General features: G+C 40.0%; 1 protein-coding gene across 1 annotated transcript; it reads right to left on the minus strand.

Moving 5' to 3' along the window:
• Nucleotides 1-2,772: 2,772 nt before the first annotated feature.
• LOC130563268 (hepatocyte growth factor) lies at nucleotides 2,773-25,963 on the minus strand. The gene is given in 18 exon segments (XM_057348708.1): nucleotides 2,773-6,120; nucleotides 6,524-6,666; nucleotides 6,810-6,916; nucleotides 7,045-7,194; nucleotides 7,725-7,799; nucleotides 8,278-8,383; nucleotides 8,518-8,550; nucleotides 9,763-9,899; nucleotides 11,515-11,608; nucleotides 16,508-16,641; nucleotides 16,729-16,894; nucleotides 18,379-18,497; nucleotides 19,637-19,757; nucleotides 20,973-21,115; nucleotides 22,760-22,874; nucleotides 23,424-23,536; nucleotides 24,054-24,210; nucleotides 25,804-25,963. Coding segments are annotated over 18 exon segments (2,145 nt in total). The 5' UTR covers nucleotides 25,853-25,963; the 3' UTR covers nucleotides 2,773-5,937.
• Nucleotides 25,964-26,440: the final 477 nt, after the last annotated feature.

Genomic DNA, 26,440 nt, shown 5'->3' on the forward strand with positions numbered 1-26,440 from the left:
TGAATTTTTCGTGACTAAATTATGTTTTTATCAATGCTCACGTGTAGGTTGTTGTTAATACATCATAGGTCAAAGAGCATACGGGTCTCATGACCATAAAACATGGCGGACGTATGTCCCAAATGTATTCATACTACTCCCACTCATGATATATAGAACGTACTGTTTTAACGGCCGATATGTAGGTACTTATTCAAATTCAGTACTTACTGTCACAGTATGCGATTTCGGACGCAGCCTGTGTCACTAAATCAAACAAAGGCACCTTTAAAGGGGTGCTGCAATGGTGTGTCATGCATTCTGACTTCTTTACAATGTTAAACGTGCTGTCTTCTCATGCTTAACATGGTCAACTTGTCAAAAAACGAGTTGGGCGTATTACGTAGTATTTCTGTGCTCGATACACTCCCCCAGCAATCGTACAGGTTTCGGAAAGTTTTTTCCGAACATAAAACTGTTTCGTAAAAAAATTCTTAGTCCCTTATTTGACAATTCTCCTGGAAAAGCAAGCGGCACGCCCACGCGGAAGCAAGGAGAGCAGAAGGAGCATGCGCAGACGTCACTTTCACTTGTGTGCAGGAGAGAGAGAGAGAGAGAGAGAGAGAGAGAGAGAGAGCATACATTCGCGAAGTTCAGATGTTTGTTTGTTCACTGCATTTGGGTGATGAATGTTATATAAACGGTGGATATAACGCTGGATTTGGAGATCGTTCGAAACTGATATATGGAGCCGTCCCAGCGCTAAAAGATGCCGGACATGAACCGCATGCGGTGAGTGAAACTGATGTCTGTGTTTTGTTGGCAATGGGTGCGCACGTGCTTTAGTTCAGCCTACCCCTCCCCCCCCCCGCATGCGCGGAATGCTTTCGGAAATAATCGTACAGCTGTATCTATCTTTTATAAATGTGATCAAACTAAATACTCTTCGAAGATACGAAGTATGCAATACTACTCTATAGGTACTCAAGATTAATATTGGCAGAAACCGCGTGTGTTAAGGCCGCTTTAAGACACGTCAGTGAGTCTTAAAGTTTCAGTTTTGTGTTTAGTAAGCTCTGGTTTCGTGTCAATTAAATGAAATGACAACACCATAGAAACACTGATGTAAGAATCATAACCATAACTAAATTATACAAATATGATGACAACATTGTCAGTTTAATCAAAGTATGTACGATGTAAATGTTTCACAGATGCAAAGTTGACTTTAGCAGAGAAAACAGATTTTGATAGATTTGTGCCGAGACCCTCTGAGCATGTAAACAGCACTACCGTAGTCCCAGATGGCAGCCACATGGATCTGAGCCTCTCGTCCTTGTGTGAAGAGCTCTCATCGTATAATGATCCTGTAGAGCTATAGCTTGTATTTACCTCATCAGTCCACCCTCAATTTTACCCACACCGCTCCTGCAGGGTTCTGGCTGCTGTCCCTGAGCACAGTTTAATGATTAAAAGCCAACCAAGGCCAACACAACACATACAAGCTACACGGCTTTGGCACCACACCAGTGTCAACCTCAGCACTGCACGGAGGAAAGAGAGAGAAAGAGAGAGATCAAAGTACACCACTTCCATCCACTGCTGGTTGGATACATAAATTGCTTCAGGCTTAGCAAAGAGAGAAAGAGAAAGACGAAACTGTTCAAGACTAATCATTCAGATAACCTCATTACATTAACCGAAGGCTGTGCCGCATTGCTGTAGCATCAACACCACCCAGTGGTCGGGGGCTGTTACTACACCGTCTGACAGTCGTGATACCAGATTGTCTGCCATGCCAACTGCTCTGCCAATTAGCCTTTGCCACTCTCGCTACACTAGTGTCCAACCCGACATGCATGTAAAGCCACGAGTTACCTCAGGGAATCAGGTTGCACGTGCCAAACACAAAATGCAAGCACCAGTCTCCAATGTGACACTGAAAATAACTTTCCGAAAGCCTTTTCAAGCTAAACCAGCCCATATCTCTCCATAAAAACAGCTCTTAACACCTTCGCTTTATGAGCAAACGGGCGGAGGAAACAGGTCAGCGCTTTTAAAAGTGTTTTTACTCGACCCCCGGGTGCCATCGGCGTAACTCTCGCGAAATAGTACATTCAGCACCCCAAAATAAAACCTTAAAACAACCCCTAGCTGAAGTTCACTGAATCCTGGAGCATATATGACGGCGGGCTAATTTTCTCAAGTCGTTAAAAGGAACTGATAAACAAAACAAATGAAAACGTTTATCACAATGTATCACGTGGCTCGTTTCTTCGCGCGCTTGTGATAATGTGTTTACGCGCTTTACGCTGATGTGTACTAAACGGAATGTGAATAACGTCAACGCGCACCATCGATCAAATTTATGCCTTAAACGTCTTACAATTATGGCTTCGTTTTATTGTAGGCTATAGAGTGAAGCAAATGATGCTTATAAGGAGGGAGAAGGGTTTTACTGTGGTTTATAGCAAAACTAGCAAGTTTCAATGCCATGCAATTATATGCTGGACACAGTTCATCTAAATATGCTTATGCTTCACTTTTGGTCAAAAGTTTTAAGCAACACTGCACTCTGCTGGTGAGGAACGTATTTCGCTGCAATAATCTTTACAGATGAGCACAGAGTCATAGGTTCTGAAACAGTTCGGAGTTATTTCATGTCTGCATGGAAAGATACAAAACATTCAGAGGCTTTGCTTGTCGTTGAAAAAATCCCACCACAAGAGGGCATCAAATATTACATTATAGTATCATGGATGAGAGAGAGAGAATGCACAAACTACACAGATATACTGACAATGTTTTATGGAAAAATCAAGTCCACACACCACACGTTTGAAAGTAGGAGAACACAAGGACTGCTGTGTATTAGCTGCAAGATAAGTGTCTGCCTGTCACAAGAAAAGAGAAAACAACGAATCTGCCCTGACCTGATGGTTCCAACATATGTACATAACATTATATTACTTCATTCTTTTATTCTGCTACTTAAATGTATATGTTGCTTTTGTAGATCTATGTTTAAACTAAACTTAATTTCTGTTTTTATATATTTCCGTATATTATGAACCACTTGCACTACTTACATAACACTTTTGTTTAAAATTCATTGTTTTTTATATTATTACTATTATTATCTTTCTTTTCGTTTGTTACATACTTGCACTATTTGAGAGAGCGTTTGTTTTCCCTTTCAGTTTGTGAAAAAATATTTGAACCTTTCTATCTGTATTATATGTTCCCTCTTCTAGACTATCCGCCCGGCAGACAATTAGTTCTTTTAATATGATGCTGATGAAGTATAAAGATTTAACATCAAGGTTTTGACCCAAGAACTCAAGGGTAAAACAGACCAGAATGCAGTTTTACCTGTACATTATACCTCAGATTTAAAGGGGACCAGCTCTAATTTTAGTGTATACGGTCACCTCTGAGAACTACCTGCATATAGCAACGGTGTCCTTCTGAAACCTCGCATCTCCATATTTCATGATTTAAATTTTTTGCCATAAATCATTATTATTAGTCACCATTTATGTTTGTCGCAGGGTTTTGCAAATATCTAACCAATGAAAAACAGCTAATTTAGACATACAAGGTTTCAGAAGGACAGCGATGATATATGCTAAAAACAAACAAAACAATTTCACAGATGCACTGGGCTAAATAATTCCCCTAAATTAAGCGTCTTTCTCTTTTATTTCCCTCAATCTTTATTATTGCTGTTACTTGCGGCATATGTTGAAGGTACATATTACCTATATTTCAATAAACACAAACACAAGTTGATAAATACCAGAATAAGAGGTGAATAATACACTGAGTATGAATATGACCATACTGTAATAAGTGAAACATTAAACACTGTACAAAGACAACATTTTACAGCTTAACATTGTCCATAGCAGCTCACTGTACATTCAAAAACTGGACATTGCTGTCTTCCATCCATACAAATAACCGAGAGTGGCATTCAGTAGAATTTGCAGAGCAATCGATCGACCGCGGTGAATATGCATGAATGTTGATGGTGGACCACAGGCTTTAAAAACGCTTGGGAGAAGCCATTTCACTCTCCGTGCGTTTCCTCAAACTTTTCTTTTAGAGCAAAATAGGCAAAAATAAAACAACACACAACTCTGAAGTTTTTCTGGACAAAGCGCAAAGCCAAATGAGGTAATACTGAAGGGCTTCTTCGCCTTGTTTTGTGCTTTAGTAACACTAATCTCCATGTGTTCAACAACGTCCTTACATAAGGACTTGTGCCTAGAACTCTTACAAATTAAACTCATCCTTCATTTTAAGCAACATAATTAGCATCGGGAGTGGCTGGAATACAAACACTTACAAGCTATCACTCAGACAGATATTTGTTTAAGCCAACATGATTTTTGGAGGTAATTTCCCAATCTGATTGTTTTTGGAGGCGGGCCAGAGCCAGAGAATAAGCAGCTCGTGTTTGGAGCGATCCAAGACCACACAAGAGAGAAAATCTCTCGGATTTATATTACAACTGCTCTGATCGGAAAAACAGAGGTAATAATCTGTACATTTCCCCGCGTCCGATGTCTGCAAGGTATTCTCTGTCCTGCAGAGGTGCACGCTTCGAGTTCTAGCACGGCTGCAAAATGCATCCGAGCTATACACGCATGGATCCACAAACGACAATAAAACGCAACACACGATCGCAAAGGCTGATGGTTTTTTGGTATGGTTTTTATCCACTCATTTATCATAACGCTGACATAAAATGTGCATTTGGAATGAACGCAGATATATTTACAAATATAGAAATCCACGACATTGGAATGGAGGAGGCCACCATGCCCCAACGTCTTATAAAGGTCTATGAGACCTACAGAAGAACCGGGAGTGATTAACACACTCCCATGACCACAGTATTTACAACACACATTTCAGAATCCTCCTCGGAATTCCTCTCTAAAGCAAACATGGCGTATGGGAACCTCAGATGCTGATATGTTATGACAACTAGGATTTTTACTGTATGTCATTACAATTGCATTCGGCCTCGTGGAAGAAATATCAACACTGGAAACTGATGGAACACCTATGAGTACATAAAAGCCTAAAATTGGAAATGGCGCGACACAGTGATCCATCATGTGTGTTTTCAAGTATTATCAGGAGCGTAAAAGCAAAAGCCTTCTGTGTATGCTATTATCAATAAGACATTCTACATTTAGTCTCCGCACGCACAACACTAACAGCTAATACTTTACAGAGGGGCTTTCTGAACGACACCGTTAATGAGATTTTTATATCAACATGTACTTATAATCATAACAGTCCTCTTGCTATACGAGGAGTGTCGGAAATATGTTGAGGGTACGTCAGTCAGCTCTGAGTGATTTCAAAGGAGGGAAGGGTAGATCCCCGTTGGGATTCAGGGGAGATCTCAGGGTTCGTATCCATATATCAAGTCCTGGTTTGAATCCAGACTCCAGTCTCTGTTTCCAAGATCCCGACTGAAGTCCAGACCTTTAGCTGAAGGGATAACGTGTGGGTTAAATGTACATACGAATGCTTCGCGGTACACTGAAGCAGGAGTTCTCTTCAAGGACTTGAGGTTTTTGGTTGGTGGCCTGGAGTTACTATTGATTCTAGAAACAAATTCTGGCTGCTTGTTCTTGCTTCGGTCCAGTACTCTCCATCTTTCCGTATGGCTAGTTGCTAATTTAGCCTTTAGAGAATCTGTTCCCCAGCGCCTCGCTCAGCGGTTCTGGCATTATTAGGTGCACAAATTGCTTGAATTCAGAGCAACGGTTTCAGCCGCTTATTCTAGGTTCTAAATGCATGTTTCACAGCCAAGCTGGGAAAGCTTTCAAGAACTTTATCGACGAAAGCTGTTCGGATATTTTTTTCTTCCGAGTTCTTATATAATATTTGTAATTGTTTTTGATCCTGCCAACATTCTTTCTGAAGAGCTCTGCATCAGTAGTTTAGTTCTGAGTTGGGATAATGCTTGAACACTTTATGAATCCATCCGGTATAGAAGGCCACGTTCACGAAGATGGCGGGGCGGTTGTGACGGGCGCATCCTCTGCCGTTTATGCTCACACCCACAATGACTTTACTGTGACTCTCCTGGCATACCAGCGGGCCGCCGTAGTCCTTCTGTATGTGTGAGAGAAACACAAACATGGAAACATTATGATGATATCATGGGTTTTGTTTAAATGCTAAACAATAATGTATGTCAATAGAAATGCCTGTTAGTTCAGACCCTGAAATCTGATTGGATGAGCCAAATTTGAAATTATAAAGTGATTTAAATGCGCACCTGGCATAGCATACTCTATTCTTTTTTTAAGTGCATTCTCAAACAGCTTACAGCTAAAAATCTGAAATATAGTAAATCATTCATTTTTATACATATGACTATTGGTAATAAATTAACACGGCAATTAAATATTTTAGTGTCTTTCATCATATAGTGGTGACAGCTAAAAAGTGTATACGAATTATGCTTAATGTTCTAATGTATGTATTTAGGGACAATGTTGAGAAAAAAGCTCACCTCACACACTCCTTCATCTTTCCGACCCCCCGCACACAGTTTTGACCTGGTGATCGGAAGACTTTGTCTGTGAAGCTGTTGGCATCGTTCGTTGCTAACTATAGGTAGATAGACCCTTTTGAGTGTACCCTCATGGCCAGTGCCTGAGAGAGAAGATATTTTTAAGGTCAATATTTTACTTTTCCTCGAAGTTTACTTTCATATGTTATGATTTTCCAAAATGCTGTACGTTTGCAAAATGTTCTCATCAGCACCAATAAAAACTGTTGAAAACTGCTGAACTTACCTTTGGTCTCTCCCCAGCCATACACAGAGCATGTGGTGTTCTCCTGAATGCTGCAGTCAGCCACGGGCAGCTGAATAATCCGGACACGTTCCCTCGGGAGAGCCGGTCTGTGTGCAAGAGGAAGAAAGGTCATTTCATTAACAAGGAATAAGAATGCCAGAAGATTTCATCACCTTTACTGATCACGGACAGAACACGTTATTGACAGACGTATCGATTATTTGACGGGTCTTACTGAGTCAGTCGGAGTAAGGCGAGATTAGAGCCTTCCGGGCCACAGATGACTTGCGAGATTCTTCTCTCCTGTCTGTGGACGTCATTCTCCGCCGATTCATTCAAATGTGCTACACCGAGCCAAACTCTGTACTCTGATAGGTCAGGGACACTGAAAAAAAAAACATAAATCAAAAAGTTTGTGTGTCGATTACACATGCACAAATTATCCGTTTTTCATCACGCTTTTTATTTAATTCTTCCCTATGGTCCACTTATAATGTTAGCTTTTTGCTCTAAAAAACAGTCATGATTTAGTTTTTATGACCCTTTTTACCCTTTCTCTGACTAAATGGGCATTTTTTTTTGTGCTGCTGTGTCTTCAAGAGGTTTTTATAAACACTCGTGTTACATCTGCAACGACGCACAAGTTACAAAAATGAGGCAATACAATGAACTCTTATCTCACAAGATAACCTGATTCTTTATGATGTGACCCCTGTAATTAAAACCTTTGTGAATGTCAACGTGAACATATATGGATGGTCGCCAAAAGTTCCAAAAACATCCATGGCTTTGATTTGTTAAGTTACACGCTTGGACAAATCACGCCCCCCTGATCGTTGACTCTGTGACCCTGACGATCCAGAGGTCACGGGCAGGGCATGGTGGTGACTCTGCGGTAAAGCTGGAGATAATTACCATGATGAGAAGCAATGTCTGTCTGTCAGCACCCACTCCTCCCTGACCAGAGAACCTCCGCACCAGTGAGTGCTCCTGAAGAGACAGGAGACAGTGACGCATCACCAACACGACTCTCACATCATAAAACATGACAGCACAGAGCTTTACTACAGAGGATCTGCCCTGCACTATGACTTCATGAAGAACTGCACTTTATTTAGACAGAATGTTACTCTCAATCAGCCTCAAGTCGCTTTTAGGGAACACAAAATTACATTTCTCCTTATGTACAGAAAGTTCAAATACATCATTAAACCTGCAATGCTAATAGTAAATCATGTTTCTGTAGCTCATTTGGTAGAGCTTTGCATTAGGCCAAGGTCATGTGTTTGATCTTAGGGAACTAACACACTAATAAAATGTGGATAAGAGCATCTGCCAAATGCATAAATGTAAATTTAAGACTGCAACAATGAATGTACGCTAAGGAAGGTGTTAAAAATATGACTAACATTTAATTATAAACACTGCTACATAATATTGTTTCTTAATGTTTTAATAAAATGCTCACCCTCTTTGTATGCTGACCATCCAGCTGCCTTCTTTAATGGGGACCGGACCCCCACCCACAATTCTCACTTGCTTATGAACAAAACACGAGTTCTTCGAAACTTCATCTGTACAAAACAAAGACAAAACCATAATAAACACAAACAGACTAAACATACACAAACTCCGTGTTTACGAAATAATCATTCCACCACCATTTGAAACTTAAGACCACTGAAAAGTGTTTGAAAGACATGATTACCTTTTGGCGGCAGATTATTTTGCGAAGGTTTACCTAAAAAGGAACAGGAAAAAATATGGATCATTCTATAAATGCTGCTGTGCTATACGCAACGGGTATGCATGAAAAATGGAGAAGAAAAAAACGTTGTCACTAAGTGTGATGGTTGTTTAGAGTATAATTTGAGCAAAAGTGTGTGTGAGGTCTTTAGCAATGACATGAGGATTAGTCTTGGTCCAGCATGTGGGATAAGTTAGGCCGCACAACCCCAAAGTTTAAGGTATGATATGAATGTGAAACACTGCTGTACGTGTGTGTAGGTGTGTGTGACAGAGACAAAGGGAGTGTTGACAGTCCGAGCCACCTGGACTTTACACCCTTTAATTAAACTACAACCTCTGAAGAAAGCACATGTCTGTGTGTGTGAGTGATTTATGCGCCGTATGTAGATTCGTAACACATGGTCTGCATGCTAGACACATGCCTGCGGTTGTCATCGATGAGAGCAAAAGTCAACAGTACAGCACGTGATACTGCAATATGAGGGCATAATGTCTATGTACAGCATCCCTGTTGTGTCAGAACTTCATGCAATCCAGATGTTTTCTTGGTCAAACAATGTCATTGTTAGTATTATATAACATACTCAACAGTCATACTTGAGTATAAGAAAAGATATTTATATGGAAAGTGACTATTGTGGAGTTTCAGCTGTAAGGGATTTCATTACTATTTTTTGAAGAGACTAATCTGCATGAATTTGTACAATGTGAATGTAAATAAAAACGAATGGATCGTACGAATTTATACAAATTACTCGCAAAATAGTTACGAATTGCCATGAGATTGTTTTGGTTGTGGAGGGAGTCTGATTAAAAACCCTATAGCATTCACATTTCCCAGTTGAAAAAATAGCATTTGCTGGCTAGGTATGTTTTGAAGCAAGGTAGCTGGTTTAAGCTGGTCATGTGCTGGTCCTAAACTGGTCCCAAGCAGCAAGCTCCTAGCTAAGGACCAGCTCATAACCAGCTAAGAACCAGCTTAAACCAGCTCAAGGCCAGCTAAGGACCAGCACATGACCAGCTTAAACCACCTCAAACCAGTTACCATGCTTCAAAACATGCCTAACCAGCATATGCTGTTTTTTCCAACAGGGTTTACTTTGGGTCAGCTAATGTGTTGGACTTATTTTCGAGTGGCATTTTTTCGAGTGGCATTTTTCATGAACTCGGTTCTCAAACGGGTTGTGTAGTACAGCTCACTCACAGGGTTTAGGGGAGCAGTAGTCCCACGGGATGGATGAACTGTTGGTAAAACACCACAGGCCATGCTTGTCCTTGTCTGGGTTCCTGCAGAAGTTCTCTGCTTGTTCAGCCGTCAAGAAGTCCACATCTCTTTCTTTACTGGGAACAAAAACAAATCTCAGCGTTATACCAGAAAATTTGCAGAACATTTGCAGCTTTAAATAAACGAACCGTCACATATTTGATTTCTATCTACAAACATCATAGGCAGGTGCACGTTCAAAAAACTAAACTCTTAGAGACTAAAACCAAAAGTCTATCCGGTATTTGGACAATCCATCTAAAACCATTTAGTCAACAGCTTTAGCCCCAGCTGTGCGGAGTTCCTCTCTGGAGACGAGGTGAAGTATTTAGCTTTCGCATTACTCATGTCTGTCTAAGCTTTTCCACATTATCATTTAGAAATCAGATTCAGAAAGATTCACAGACTCCACGACACTCAAAAGCAAATTTAGCAAACTATACAACCAGCGCTAAAGTGATAAGCTCAAACCAAATGATTTTCTCCCCATGTCTCCTACTATGTAAGTGATCTATGCCTAATGCTCGCCCGGCAGTGACCCCTGCAACCTGTCCGTGGCGACTCGCAGCCTGTGAGGCAAATAAAGGAGCTGATTGGCTTTGATGTGTTCATGGACTAAGGTTAGAGCGAGGAGAGGGGTGCACCGGGGGTCAGAGGGTGGCTTTAAAGAATCCCGCTCCAGCTGGGATGACCTGCTTGCAATTTTTTGGGGAATTGAGTCACTGCGACTGCTACCCATTTACCGTCAATTAGAGAATGGGGGTCCACTAAAATGTGTTTTTCTTCCTCGGAAACTGCAAGGGTCCTACTTTATCAACTAAGACAAACACTCCCTGACAATTCTGCAGCCCTTGTGGTTTACATCAATGCGCAACTAGGGTCTACCAGGTCTGGGAGGGGAGACCTTTGACCTGGAACTTGTTCGTAAAACTAGGAAGTTATTCATCTCAGGGTGAGTGTGGATGGCAGAAAAACAACAGACCTGTTGCGGAACTGAAATTTGGCTCCTCTAAGATTTACGCACGCACACACACACACACACACACACACACACAGTGGTGAGTCACTGTTAATGTGCCAAAGCACCATTTAGCAGTCAAAACAATAACTGGATTTGAGGAAACAGACCTTGCTTGATTTAATATACCTTTAAGAAAGGTTTCACATGCATATTCGCTGACTCCATATGCTTGTTGCTGAATGTTCAAATACATTTTAAAAAACATGAGATGCCACACAGCATCTGTGCCATTTTATTACGCTCACTTGTTTAACGGCATCTTGCTGCGCGTGACCTTTGAACCAAATCACTAAATGGAGTTGTTCACCTTGCACAGTAGCACAAAGGCATCATGGGATTGTCCTTGAAATCATGCATTGCAAGATATGGACCTAGTTTTGTTTCCATGGAAACTGAGTGAAGGTCTATGACTATGTGATGTACTTATATAAATCATGGTTCTGGTTGATACCACATAGTAGACCATTTTTTTAGTTTTTCGGCTTTAATTACACGGGTCAAAGTGTTTTGGCTCATAGTAAAACCCAAACAATTATCCAAAATCATACACATCTTGTAATTTAAACCTGAGCCTGATTTTTAAGCCTAAATTTAAAGTTGAATTGTGTAATTTATGTGTGCAAATTTCAGAAGTACTGCTTCTGAAATTGTATATTCTACATAGGTCTTACCTTTCAGTGTGGTCTTTCCAAAGAGCACAAGGGATGCCAGACCGAGTTTTTGCCTGTTTGCCATTGTATGTTTCACCAATCCCTGTGTAGCACTCTGAAAAAAAAAACATTACTAAATTTGCAACTAAACATTGCAAATCCATCAACATAACAAGAAATGGCACAAAATTAAAAGGGTTGTGCAGTAATAGCAATAGATTTTCTAATGAAAATGATATACTTAGGTATTGCTTGGGTCCGTCAATACAAGTTGATGGTGGCATTTTGTGAACCATTTTATAATCTTCCAAAGTTAAAACTGTCATTTCAATTGCATCAAGTATTAGCACACCTTCAATAATTTGCATCATTGAGGTATCATTTAGAACGGTTTGTGTGGGACAAGTTACATCTAAGTTGAATCTTACAGTTAAATCTACATATTTCAAAACCTTTGCTTTTCATCAGATTCTATGCAAGCTAAACACCTTAAAATTCTTATTAAACTCCTCAGGTAGTAGTCCTTAAAGAAGCACAGTGGGTTTGTGGAAACAGTGCTTATAGAAAGACAGCAGGGTTCCCAGCGCACCACAATAGTTGAACAATCGTCCCTACGGCCTCAATTGGAACAGCAACTAAATCGATCTTAACATCAATGCTTGTGCGAGTCCTATGAGCCGTCTCATGGGTCCTGCCAGTCACACGCTGCTGTCAGCAGTGATTAATGCTCAAGTCGAGCTGTCTCATTCCCACACTGTGGCTCCTGATCGCTGCACGTTTCAAGCATCCCCCATTTGTGGCCGTGGAGATCAGACCACAGGGACCCCCGCATACTAATGCCAAGATAGCACAGATAGGATAGAATACAGAGACAAACGTTCTTAATCATTAGGAAAATAAATTACACACTGTATCCTGCAGCGAGAATTAATCGGAACAAAAACCTGGAAGTTGTTGAGGGTTGTTTTGATATGCAAAGAAGGCAGGACTTCAAAAGGTACGGCCTCATTTTTATTGCATTTCTCGGGCGGTGAAAATCGGTTGGAAGAATGCCAATCATAACATCATGGAAAACAAGACTGAGGCAGTAGATTATAAACATCTTTCGGCAAAGCAAATAAGAGTAAGAAGTTCTTCGGTCGCTGTAAAGTCGCTCGGTGTTCTAGAATTTACTCTCTTGCATAATTCAGAGTGGCAAGTACAGAAATACACATCTCCACAGAGAGGAGGCAAGGCCAGGGTCAGACATGACCTCATACTTTAGGAGCAATTGAGGGTTAAATGACTCCGGTCAAGGGCACAGATGACCGGAAATCAGATCAGACTCTACCAGAATCAGGAATTAACTCAATGTGGATCTAAAATATATCAGATGCCTACTGCTGACCCCTGTGTTCTTACAACACACAAGTCTCTAGTACAACTGCGAGAGCATGTTTCTAACAACCCTAAGGTCATGGGTTCAAATCCCAGTGAACACACATGTGACTCAAGTATACTTGTATTCAGATACAGAAAATAAATGCAAACCTGTAAGCCACTGCAGTTTAATTTGAAAGCATACACTCTTAATATTACTACACTTCAAAAGGTTCTTTGATGCCATAGAAGAACCTTTTGGTTCCATAAAGAACCTTTAACATCTGAAGAACCTTTCTGTTTCACAAAAGGTTCTTTATGGCGAAAAAAGGTTCTTCAGATTATAAAAAAGAGATCGTTCTTTGAAGAACCTTTGACTGAATGGTTCTTTGTGGAACCAAAAATGGTTCATCTATGGCATCGCTGTGAAGAACCTTTTAAGCACCTTTATTTTTAAGAGTGTAGTTCACTTAAAAAACGATGCACCCTCATGTCATTCCAAACTTGTATGACTTTCTTTCTCCTGTAGATCACAATAGACAAACTTTTGAAGAACGCTGGTTACATTGGCCCCACTTCAATTGTATGGACAGAAAACCACTGAGACATGTCTCAAAATATCTTTGTGTTGCTCAAAAAAAAGAATCATTTACACTATCATTCTACATACACTTCTCTATAAGTCCCTACGGGGGACATACAGTCTAAAAGAAACAAGACCTGACAACAATGTGATCTCCATGACAAATGGGTTTAAGGACAACACGTAACTCTCTTCAACATTAGGGTTACCCGATAAGGCAATGCCTTTCCACGGTAGTTCATAGAGTTCAAAACACAGAAGCACTAATGCAGTAGCTCTGAGTCGGACAGTATTTCTCAATACCCTGAACATGAATGAAATGCGTCAAACACATACCAACAAAGACACACTAATGACAAACTTTCCTCTTTGAGTTTACATCTTTCTTTTGTCTCTGCACACTTATATAACGTCCAAAGTGGTTGTATATAATATTATACTGCTCTTTAGCACTATATCCCTGTTGAAAAAAAGTCAGAGTTGTGGACTCGAGTCTCATGACTTGGACTCGACTCGGACTCGAGTCACAAATTTAATGACTTGCGACTCGACTCGACAAAATCAGAGAAGACTTCGACTTGACTTAGACTTGGACACCAATGACTTGTGACTTGACTTAGACTTGAACACTATGACTCGGCAAGTCTTTATATATTTTAAAACCAAACATCGAAGTTGTGATCACGGTCGACTGTTCTCTGGAGCAAATCACACAGGTAAGAGCAGCGCGATGTGTTTGGCACTGTGCCAGAGAAAGCCTCGCACATTGTGACGCGGGCGCTTGTCATTTATCAAAACTGTTCAGTGTTTTAAACCACATAATGTTTATTTCATATTTCAGACAATTAGTCCATGAATTAGACACAAGTGCTAGTAAACTGTTAATAATGTATTTAAAATACTTTTAACTTCTTTGTAGGCAGCAATTATAAACCTTTCAACCTTAAATTGAAGACGTTTTATTCATCTCAAACGCATCCAATTGTGTAGGAAATAATAAAGCTCACTATTCTCCCTGGTCTCCCTCATGCTCCTGTCCCAGCCATTCATTTCATATTGGGAGAAATGGGTGAGCTTGCATGTTGTAAATCCGCCCAACTTGAACTGCATTGCAGCGCATAGCCCTAATAACCTGGCATCAAATGATGGTCTACCTTAAAGTGCAAAATAGATGGAAATAGATACACATTTAAACATAAATAACAGAAAATCCACATTTCTGGTAGCCCTTCATAAGCATGAGCTGGTCAGCTGTTTCATGAATGGAGGAACGTCAGACGGAGCGGGAGGCGCCAAACTCAAAATCTATTTTATGAAACATGTGGTTTAGAAGCTCATAGAAGGTATTTTTGTGATGATTTCAACTTGTTTGCTAGCCTGCCTAAATGCATTCCATGTAGGCCTACACAATATCTAAGATAATTGCTCTCTCAAACTAGCTAACGATTGCTATAATGCTTATAATTTATGATCGCTTGCTCATTCTGTGCAACCCGAAGCATACAGCATTACATTTTTCGTTGACAGTCGTAACACATTTCTCGAATACAAGCTCTATAGTTTTGCCTGTAACTAGCTAACAGAAATAAAAGCTAACATAAAGTATGATTGTAGAATGTAACATTAGTGTAACAATTTTGAAATTGTGTGCATACCACATACATTAATCAGGTGGAGCCCAAACGACATTTAAAGATATGTTTGTATTTGTTTTTTATAGATTGATTTACAATCTTTGTTTTGGAGGGCAGGGAGAACAAACTGGTGCAAGTGTTAGACAGACTGAAGGACAGAGTTAGAGGAAGGTAAGAGATAATGAAGAAAAGAGTGAACCATTTCTTACAACTAAAACACATTGCCCAGTCATTAGTACGCCAGAAAATATTTTCTTACTTTCTATAGTCTATATGTTTTATAGTCAATGCATTATTTAACATGATAATTTATCCCAAAATAAAAATCCTGACATTATTTATTCACCTTCATGTTGTTCAATAACATTTTGATTTATGTTGTACACCTAAATTTTATTGGAAAGTTAATAATTAATTTATAACAATAAATAATTTAATTTATACAATGTATCATTTAATGAAAATTGCATTGTGTTTGTCATAAAAAAAATTGTATTCCTACTGGAAACCTTGAATATACTATTCAAGACAAAAGAACAACAATTTTATAACTTAATTAATACATAAATTAAATTTTCTACAGTATATTATAATATAAACTACATACAGTATAGAGTAATATTACAGTTATAGAGGTCAGACCCAAAATTAGAATGGTTAGAATAGCTGGTGTGTTCCATACAGCTATTATCTATAAGCTTATCTTCAGTCAGGTGTGTGAAGTAAATTTCAACCACAGTGCCCTTAGTTTTCTCATATAAAACATTGCGAAGCCTTTCTGACATAAATTAATATAAATCTACTATACTATTTAATACAGTGAAACTGATTTGGGGAAAGAGAACTAATGACTTGTTAAAGACTTGAAGTTTAAACTTGAGGAGGACTTGGACTCGACTTGGACTTATCTGTCTTGACTCGGGACTTGACTCGAGACTTGCATGCAAAGACTTGAAACTTACTTGTGACTTGCAAAGTAATGACTTGGTCCCACCTCTGGAAAAAACCAACATATGCTGGTTAGGTATGTTTTTAAGCAAGGTAGCTGGTTTAAGCTGGTCCTTAGCTGGTTTGAGCTGGTCATGTGCTAGTCCTTAGCTGGTCATGAGCTGGTTTAAACTGGTCATGTGCTGGTCCTAAGGTGGTCCCAAGCAGCTAGCAGCTAGCTCCTAGCTCAGGACCAGCTCAAACCAGCTAAGCACCGGCACATGACCAGCTCAAACCAGCTACCATGCTTCAAAACATACCTAACCAGCATATGCTGGTTTTTTCAACAGGGTTATTTGGATTTATTCAAGTGTTGCATGGTTTAACCACTGAATAAACCAAATGGAAGCTTGCCATTTGAAAGCGCTTGACAACTTTGTGCACAATTTGCATCATATAGTCCATGAATGGTGTTTGGGTGAACCATGGGTGTCGTGTCAAGACTACTCACCTTCAGACTTAGGTTCTGTAGTTCCACAGCGAGGGATGTTGGTACAGTATGCAATGGGTACATTGGGGTCAGTAGTGAAGCACCATGGGAACTGACGGCAGTCGGGATTCCTACAGTAGTTCTCCCTGAGATCCCTGTAGTATATAAACACATTTTTTAAATATTTATAGGAAAAACTGATTTCAGTTTTCTTTGAAGAATACAAATGAGTATGTTCTTACTTGCAGTGGTAGTTCTTGGGCGTGTAGGAGTGTTGATGGGGAAACTGGGCATCCCATCTTTGACAGGTCACTCACTCAGGGGTGATACCCACCGTCCCACGATAACCCTCCCCACGTCCACGGAAGCAGGTAGTTGTATTGTCAATGTGACTGCCGTTGTCTTGGTCTGAGTAAACAACGAAAGACATAAACATGGAGACAGTGGGAGTGAAAGGGATAATATCACTCCTTAGGCACGATGAAGGGTGAATCATGGATTCCCCCTTAACTTTAAGACTGCAAGGCCTCAGGGAGAAATAACACCGGCTTTGTCCTCAGAGAATATTTGCAAAATGACTCAATGCAGTTATCTGTGACAAATGCTGAAACAGAGCTATTTTGGGCTAAACCCGTATTCTGTCTTCAAGAAAACAATAGAGATATTTTGTTCTTGCCTGTGCATATCATTGGTATAAATTTTGTTCATTAGAGACAGTTATTGTTTTATCTCCCGCTGGGGGTAGCTAACAGCACGAGCATATGGGCCAGAATCCTGCTAATGATGTCTAATGTCAAATTCGTCCAACACGCTTTGAGATATAAAAATCTTTCATACAGTAGATCCCACAGTACGCGCTGCTATTATATTGAGTAATGCTAGGTTAGCACTGTTCAGCAAAGTTTAAGCATTTTATTCAGACAGTGGTGCATATCGTCATCCAGACGTAAGGAAAGGCCTAGGAGCTGGGAAACAAAGGGGCACTTTGTGTCTTCCAGCTTGCTGTGATTGCTCCAGGTCTACGATACGTTTTAAAAGTATGTTTAGCTTTATAGACGATCAAATTGTCTTGTTAAGGAAGCTGTTCTTTCTGCAAGTGGATGAAAGCCACTTCTTATAAAAGCAGACGCGGCTATGATGGTTTCCAAACTCTGTTAAGATGCTTACTAAGACAAACTCGAGGTGCTCCGTTTTGGCAAACGGGAATAATCGTGGTGAAAAGTTCCTCCCAGGATGGAACTCAATGCTGTCTCAGAGAATCAGTCATGGTATTCTGCTCAAAGCTTCGGTGCAACTACAGCAAATAGCTCTGAAAAATAAGTGTGGCCCCCACGGCTCAGTCTACAATAGTAAACAACATGAGTTTCAGACGCCTGCGTTTCTGCCTCACGTCCCTCTTGAACCAACACGCCGTCGCCTCGCTAATGAAAATAAACGGAGGCAGGTGGGGGGGGGGGGTGTCGTTACAATAATAGGTTTTCGGCCGCTTGCGTGCACAGCTTGTTTGAGAACGCTGAGGGGATGAAACCCACACGTGTGTTTTGTCTTGAGCGTGGAAGGTTTACATAGCACTTGAAACTCAAGCATATTTCTCTCATGCAGATAAGGGCATGCATTACTACACTGATGAGGAAAAATAAACACGGAGGCACATTACTGAAAAGACGGGACAAGAGCCGACGAGAGAGAGATAGAGGAAGAAAATTTTATAGGTGGACCCTCCTCTCCTCCCGGTTACAAACAACATTCCTGTGAGGGTCCCAAAAGCGAGGGGAGCCAAGGCTACAGGAAGAGGAAGTTGTAAATTTGGCAAACTCTGCCTCTTTTCATTCTCTTTCTCTCGTTCGCTTCGCTCTCTTCATCTTAAACATAAGACACAAGCGCACACTCACCACATTGTTTGATGTTACAGTATTCCCATGGAGTATTCGGGTCGGTGGTGAAACACCAGGGTCTCTGGCGCCCGTCTGGGTTCCTACAGTAGTTGTCCTTTAAACCTTTATCGGGATACCTGTCAGAGGAACGGACACAGTCAGCACACTAAGTCTCAGTTGGCTCAGTTAGACATCAGATTTACTGTCAGGATTAAACTGTAAGAACCTGCAAAAAAAACGCAACATGCTCTCTTCTAAATGTAAAGCAGGATCTCTTAGACCAAGCACACACTGCAAGACACTAAGTCTCAATTTCTTGTTTTCTGTCATGTTATCCTTATGATCAGAGATGCCCGCTGGTGGCAGGCACACAATGCGAGTTGGCTAAAATCTGGTCACAGACTTAAAACATGAAGGCATGACAAGATCCTGTCTTGTAATGTGGTCTCAAGTAAAAAGCATCACAGACTATTTGCTTCGTTGGTTGGTTTGCACAAAGCAGTCATTTGATTCACTGATTTATATCAAACAGCGACGTGACACAGTTCTCATGAGTTCAACTGGGAATACACTACTGATTTTTCAAATACTTCTGAAAGTTGCTCACGAATGCCATTCCGGATTAGGTAAATGCACGCAATCTGACATGCGAAAACAACTTGTCTTTGTGTGTTTAAAGACTCTTAAGGGAGAGTATTTCAACAAACTGACATTTATTTCAAGTTTAACAATATTGTTGTTTCCCAGAACTGTAAAGATGTAACTGGGGCACTGAGAAGGTCATGTAAAATGAAAATGCCATTCATTGGTTGGAAATGCTAGCTACAGCTAATGTTAACTCTATTTTATGCTACGGTACACAAACCAGGTGCATAATTAGGTAAAAATGTGCAAGTAATGTTGGAAATCATGTGTGTCTGTTGAACACAGTCCAAACTGTTTCGAAACCTGAAAGTCATTATGTTTTCCTAAACAAAATGTTATTGAAGCGTAATTTTTCGTGACAGCCATCACGTTATGATTCAGATTCAGAGTAAAGAATTGCAGAGATGTTTTCACCGATACACTTATAAACCCAGCTTTCTTCTGCTCACAAATTCTTTCCACAGGTACGCTTCTCCCTTCTGGAAAACTTACATGCACACAAACTCTTAACATGCTAAATTGAAAAGACCTCCCACACTAATTGATACAGCCTGACCACTTGAAATCTCTTGAAGTCTATCCCATTGATGTTGTCCCCTAGGATATACTTTTTTTCTAATCGGTCTCCTACCTTTTAGGGTGGAAAAGGTGTTTGTGTGGCTCCTCAAGGTCCCAGCGTTGGCATTCCCGGCCGCTCTCCGTGTGGTCCATGGGTCCACGGTAACTTTCTCCGTTACACGTCATACATTCCACTATGGATAAGGAACATGCGTTGTAAGAATGTTAACCAGTTAGACTAGGTCTGAAAAACTCCAGCTGAGCTGCATTAGAGAGTTCGTTGAGCATGATTTAAATGAACCCTGGTTTTCATGTTAAGAATGCAACAATTTCTGAATACTGATAGTATATTTGTGCACACTACTTATGCATATGCGAATCACTGAAGATTAATGATTGCTGGGAGTGTAATCGCATTAATAAAAAGACGCGCAATTATGAGACACATGTGACCCTGGGCCGGCGTGCCACCCATTAGGCCTCGCATTTAAACCCGAAGGTACATTTCATCTCCTAACAGAATTTTTATATATTAAAAGGTTAAATCAGTGTGTAATTATTACAGAGCTTAGTAAGAGCTTAGTCACTGCAGGACCGAACCAAACATCACAGCAGATGGGGGTCACCACAGCTAAAGTGATCTCTCTAAAGCCTGTTATTACTTGTACACACAGCAGTATAAGGACCAGATTGCCATACATGAAACAGATGTTAATGTCGGACACTTTCACAAAAGCATGATTTTACATCCTCATGTGTGTGTTTCTGATTATGGGAAACTAATTTATTAACAAACCCTCCCAGACGATATTTCACCCCTAAACTCTCGGAAGAGACAAGAGACTCACTATGTTGGCCTGATTGTTATCACAACTGAAAACCCCTCTTTATGCATGCGACTCACTCCACCGATGTGAAAATCCCCGGGTCACCCCGACAATCAAAACACTTTCTTCTGCAAAAGATTAGCCTTAAATCCAATTTAAGCAGATGCAATTCACATGAAAAGGGAGTTCCTAACAGGCTGAAAATTTATGATAACTATAGTGCTAAATTGAAAACACGTAGGAAAGAAAAATCACGCACAACATCTTAAACAGCTCAGTTTTTTTCTCAAAAGAGTAAAGAAATTAAATGGAGAGTGAATGGAGACTAGCTAAATTCTGCTGCTTTGGATTTAAGGATTTAAAAAGATTTGCCAAGATACTCTGCGAAAGATTGCAATATGGATTCAGAATCAAATTCTTGATTTTTAATCAATGGTATAATATTAACAAGCTGTTGATACTTAAGTTGCACAAATACAAAGATAATACATGAAAATGCCATTTAGTCTTCTAAGCTATGAAAGAGCAAAATCTGAGCAATTATGTTTTCCACCAGGAATAGAAAGATGCTAGGTTACTTACCTTCCGAGCATTGTGGGATGCTGCACTCCTGATGCCGTATTTTTGGGTCCGTGGTGAAGCACCAGGGCCCTGTTGTAGTGTTGTCAGGGTTACGACATAAATTTTCACGCAGATCTCTGTGCTTGTGCCTCTGGGGTAAGAAACTGAAGGAGTGAGGAGAGCAAATCAACTTTAAGAGATGGTGGAACAAACCGGTCATCCCATTCCAAACTCACATCATGTACATTTTCTGTGAATGACATATGTAATGGATAATCCACGGCTAGCCGTGCATTACATTCCTTTAATGCATGGCTAGCCGTGGATTATCCCGCTTATACCATGATTATTTGCCAAGTTAAAGCTTTTATTGATGTTTACAGTGTCATTTTAGATCAAACAGGTGAAAATGAAGGTTATTTTGTCAGTTAATTTTAAATGTAATCAAACTGACTGGAGCTACCCGTGCGTTAAAGGCTTTTAATGCACACCTTCCAGCCAATCAGAATCCAGTATTCAAACAGACCATGGTATAATAGAAATTACACTATTCAGATGTCTCAAATGATTAATTTATTCAACCTAAGTGTCCAGTAATGACACCAACTACCAAGATAAAGTTTTCTTTATAAAACTTTTTTATAGTGGAAAAGGTTACTAAGTGCACCTCTAAACTCTTATGTAGAGTTCAGGATGTTTTTTACCAAAATCTTTTATCCTTGCCATGCAAATGTTTGTAATCCATTAATAAATGGCTGTAATTAATTGCCTGTAACCAAACAGTAATCATCTTTTGTGCAGTTCCCTCTGGCATTCATAACATAAATTAACCAAGCTCATGATGATTGATGAACAAAGATAAAAAAGCAATCTGTGACAAATTATGTGACCTACAGGCCTGTGTGGTATTTTGAGACGTTCAGGTCCACTGGCTTTTCAGATGATAAAACATGCCTGTGATGTTTCAGAGGCCAGCGTATCAAAAGCTGGCTTTAAAACTGTACCGCTGTCCATTACAGAGATAAAACGAGTAAAAGGAAAAAGAGAGAAAGAAAGCCAGACTGGGGAAGTTGAGGTCTCTGAATGGTAACATTTAATACTATAGCTCTTTTAAAACAGAAAAATTTGGGCAGATATATATATATATATATATATATGAAATAACTACTGCAAGCATCCCTAATGAAGTCCTGTAGCCATAATGAAGCCTTATCAAACAGCAATTTCACATTAAAATCTTATCTCAGCTTTGTTCTGCTTTCTGTCCAACTCCCACTTATTCACTTGCCCTCCAATCCTACAAACACGACATATGCGTTGCATACGCTTCTGCACGTTTATTTTTAGAACACTGTGTCAACAAATCTACAGTACTGGCAAAAACTTGTATTGATGTGTTTATGCATGGGGGCATCACACAAAACTGTTTATTTTGGGGTGCACGAGTACGGAAGCAATTGTTTATAAATTTATCAGCCACTCATTGGCGTTCCTGTCATTGTCTGTACAGTACTCCAATGTCCCACTCAATAGAAGTGAGAACGCTCCATCAAGTCAAACAACTTTGGCATTCATCATCATTAGAGATTAATGGGGATTTTTACGACCCATGAAGCGTATTTTGCCATTAGCTGTCTAATAGCGAAATGTCTATAAATAAATAAACTAAAACATACCAAGGAGACCTTAACAGCACTTCAGAAGATTTTGAGAGCAGCCAGACAAAATACAAACAGTGGTAATTGAGTTCAATTTCCCGTAGAGAAAGACCAAAGGAAGAACATAAAGCGAGTAAGTAAAGCACTTACTTGTGTTCATGAGGGGTTTTTGAATTCCAGTGCTGACACTGAACTCCATTCTTCGTCACCGACCTCTTCCCTTTGTAGTTCAGTCCGTTGCCAATAATACATTCTTTCACAAAGTCTACAGGATGACGAGTGTACAACGTTATCTTATTATGCAATCTTGTGTATCTACACAGATTTATTTCTATTTCTGTAAAACTGGTCTGCTACAAGCACTATAGAAATAGACATTCAATTAAACAAAATATTTAAAGACATAAAAGGAAACCACGATCAAAAGCAAAGATGTACATGAGACAACAGCACGCATAGGGTCCCGGAAGTAAAAATCCCACTCGTTTTCTCCACAGAGTCACCGGAAGTGACTAAGAGTCAAACTCATTTTGCTGCGTCATGTGATGCTGGTGGCAGATTGAGGGAATGTGTGAGTGGACAGAGTGTTTGTTTCGCATGGACACCGATCTCACATTTGTTCACGCTGCAACTTAATTAATCCTTAAATCAATGCTTGGCTAAGGTTTGAGAACAGCTCTTCATATTACTAAACCCCACAGTGATGGATCATCGACATTTCTGGAGCTGACATTTAGACTTTAAACAGAATGATAGCTAGGTGACAATAAACCCCAAAACAAAAGACACCACTGTACATAGGACATCTTTTCACCTTTTTTCTCATAGAGGTCGAAGTTGAAGTCATTCTCTATGCGGACTCCAAAAGTGAGGCTGTCGTAGGACAGTAAATGACACTTGGTGCTTTTCTGATCAAAGATGAATGCTCTGCAGAGACATACGGCAGACATATTAATATTATGCATATGAAAACAGGATGAATATGAACCTGGCAAGATGGCAGAAATGACTGTGACATCAGCGACTGAGACTCAATGCACAGAATAGCATCTGTGTCACATGATGATACCCTCACAAAAACAAAAGCAAACAAAAGCAGTAGTGCTACTAGTGCTAAATGCCAACAGTTAGGCAACATTATGCAATTTCAGTGTATGAAGGGCACATTTAATTATTATGCAGAAGTAGCGAGGGGTCATCGACCTGAAACATCAAAATAGGAAATAGTTGGACTGCTGATCTTCAATTTCCACTGATGAAATAAATTCAAGCTGCATCCTGACAAACGGCGTTCTTCATAATTACCCAATCCAAATCCATTTCAAATCAGCCTACGTTTGTAAAGGAGCTGGTTGTGTGCTTCTTTTATTTAGATGTGCAGTTGGTGTTTATGGTAGCGTGTATAATGTGGGTGTCTGTGCGTTGACCTTTTAAACCTCCGTACCTGCAGGTGAATGGGAGCTTCCTGTTGCGACTGCAGCGACGTGCACACTTTCCCACGCTCATCTTGCGGCCTTTGGACATGTAGGACAAATCAGGTAGAGTGACCAGACGCACGCCGACGGTCTTCTGGTAGTCTTGCAGGGCATGCCTCTTGGTTTCTGCCACACAGAACACACGTGTAAGAATGAGAGAGCTAACAGACAAATCCAAACCATCTGGTTCATAACAGGTGGCTCTTGATTTTACTTCTATTAATTAAAGACTCATCACAGGCCTCTCAGGAGTGACTAAAGGAAACCAAGAAAATGAAAATGTGATGTAAATCATATAACAAGCATCTTAGATCACAACCTAACCTGGAGGTGTATGAAAAGGATGCGATTCTTGGGGGCTAGGAATTAACCCTGAGATGCATAAAATGAGCTCATTCAGAAGGTTGTATCATACGGTTAATCCTGTGCGTGTAACTAGATGCATCGATCATTGTCTGTTTAGCATCTTGGCAGGACCAACGCTTCTGTCTATCCTCCAAGGGTTCTGTCTGCTACAGTGGTAAGGGATGTCTGTCCAGCACATGGCTAGAGAGCCCTGATTTCATGGTCACACAGACCATGTTGTAACAAAAACAAGTTCTACATAGACAATTTAGACAACCATGCATTTTGAAAACTCAAGACGTATGCATCTATCATTGAAAACCCTGAACAGAACAGATTAAGCAAAAGGACACTGTAAGCAGTTTCACAGGGCACAAAACTTTCCATTAACTTGCATGCAATAGAAACTGTGTGTCACAACAATTACAGTACTTATTTAATACAGATGATAAACTAACAACAATAAAAAACTGAATTAAAGTATTACTTCTGTTCTGTCACAAACTAGATCCTGGTGCATAATTGTATATGTAAAGCTCACACTGTCACACAGGTTGTTTTCTTTCCCACAGTATTTCAACACAAGGTTTTACTCCCCCATAATAAAGAATGCATTGATTTAAAAGAGAAACACAACCCAGATGAACCAACATGTCAACCAGATTCCATTTATCATTGCTAATTCAAATAGACAATTTGAAATCAATAAGCTTTGCGCAAAAGCTGCCTTTGTTTCTCTGTGTATTTTTACAGGCCACAAAAACAACACAGAACTCCATCACTTCATCTAACTCTCCTTTAGCTCCATGCGCATCGTCGATGACTCATTTATCCAGATGTTTCATGAAGAAACGGCCCACTCAACATGAATGTCAACATCTGTGAGGTTTTCCGTAGTAAAACGCAACACAATCTTTGGTAAATGTGACGTTTAATTGCAACATAACGTTATTTTGATACAATATGCCATGGACAAACGAACTGCAAATAGTTGGAGTGCATTGTTACAGTGCTTGAAATTGAGTCCGATGTAAATTAAATTGCTTGATAAAGCTGGATATCATTTAAAGATGTTCGTCTTGGGTATAATAAATGCCAAAAGTACTATATCAGTATACTCATGCAGTCAAGCAGTCTGTAAGCTCGAGCACAGAGAGTGCGCTCCCTCTGCACATCTCCAGAACACAGCTATTTTTGTATCTATTATTTTATTTTATTCCTATGTCACCTGTGGACATTTGTAGGGTACAATAATGAACTACACTTATCTTTATATTACCAATTATATTACTATATTCACGATACATTCGCAAAACTACGGTCTCCATGGACATTTCTCAACGGGGACACCGAGGGTCCCCTTAAAAAACTTACCTGAGTAAACCAAAACGGCAACACAGAGCAACATTTTGTAAATCCACATGTTGTTTTGGAGAGGTTAATGCAAACCTCAAAAACGCAAATAGGACGAAGAAAGTCTTGACGTTTTGTCTCTTTATAAATAAGAAAGTAAGCTCTCGGCAGCTGTAGATACGCGGACAGTGAGCGAGCGAGCGCGCGCAGGACTGACTGAAGATCAGCGCGAGCTCAGAGATTCTACCTCATGTGCTCCCGCCTCTTTCCCTCAGCCCATTTAAACAGTCCTGCCACTGTCAATTCTCCAAAATATTATCATCATCACATATTATCGCTTCCTCGTCGACACTGAGGCTGTTGAACCAATCCGGGAAGTTAAAAAAAGGTTTATATTTGTTGACCGTCTAATTTTTTTTGGAGCGGATGGAATGTGATGAGCAGCACACGTCAGCTGTTTGGGAATGAAGTTTTGAATTGATAAACTCTGGGTCACTACTTTTCATTTCATTATATATCACATAGGCTACACTGTTCTGTAATTGCCTTACAAAAACTTTGCATAGTAACCACAGCTGATGCTACAATACCAAAGCTAATGTAGGAAGTCCCAAATTGATTCAAGGTGGTTTAGTGTTCGCTGTTGATCCATCCTACA

The sequence above is a fragment of the Triplophysa rosa genome, linkage group LG12, assembly GCF_024868665.1.
Source record: "Triplophysa rosa linkage group LG12, Trosa_1v2, whole genome shotgun sequence".
NCBI classification, from domain to species: domain Eukaryota; kingdom Metazoa; phylum Chordata; class Actinopteri; order Cypriniformes; family Nemacheilidae; genus Triplophysa; species Triplophysa rosa.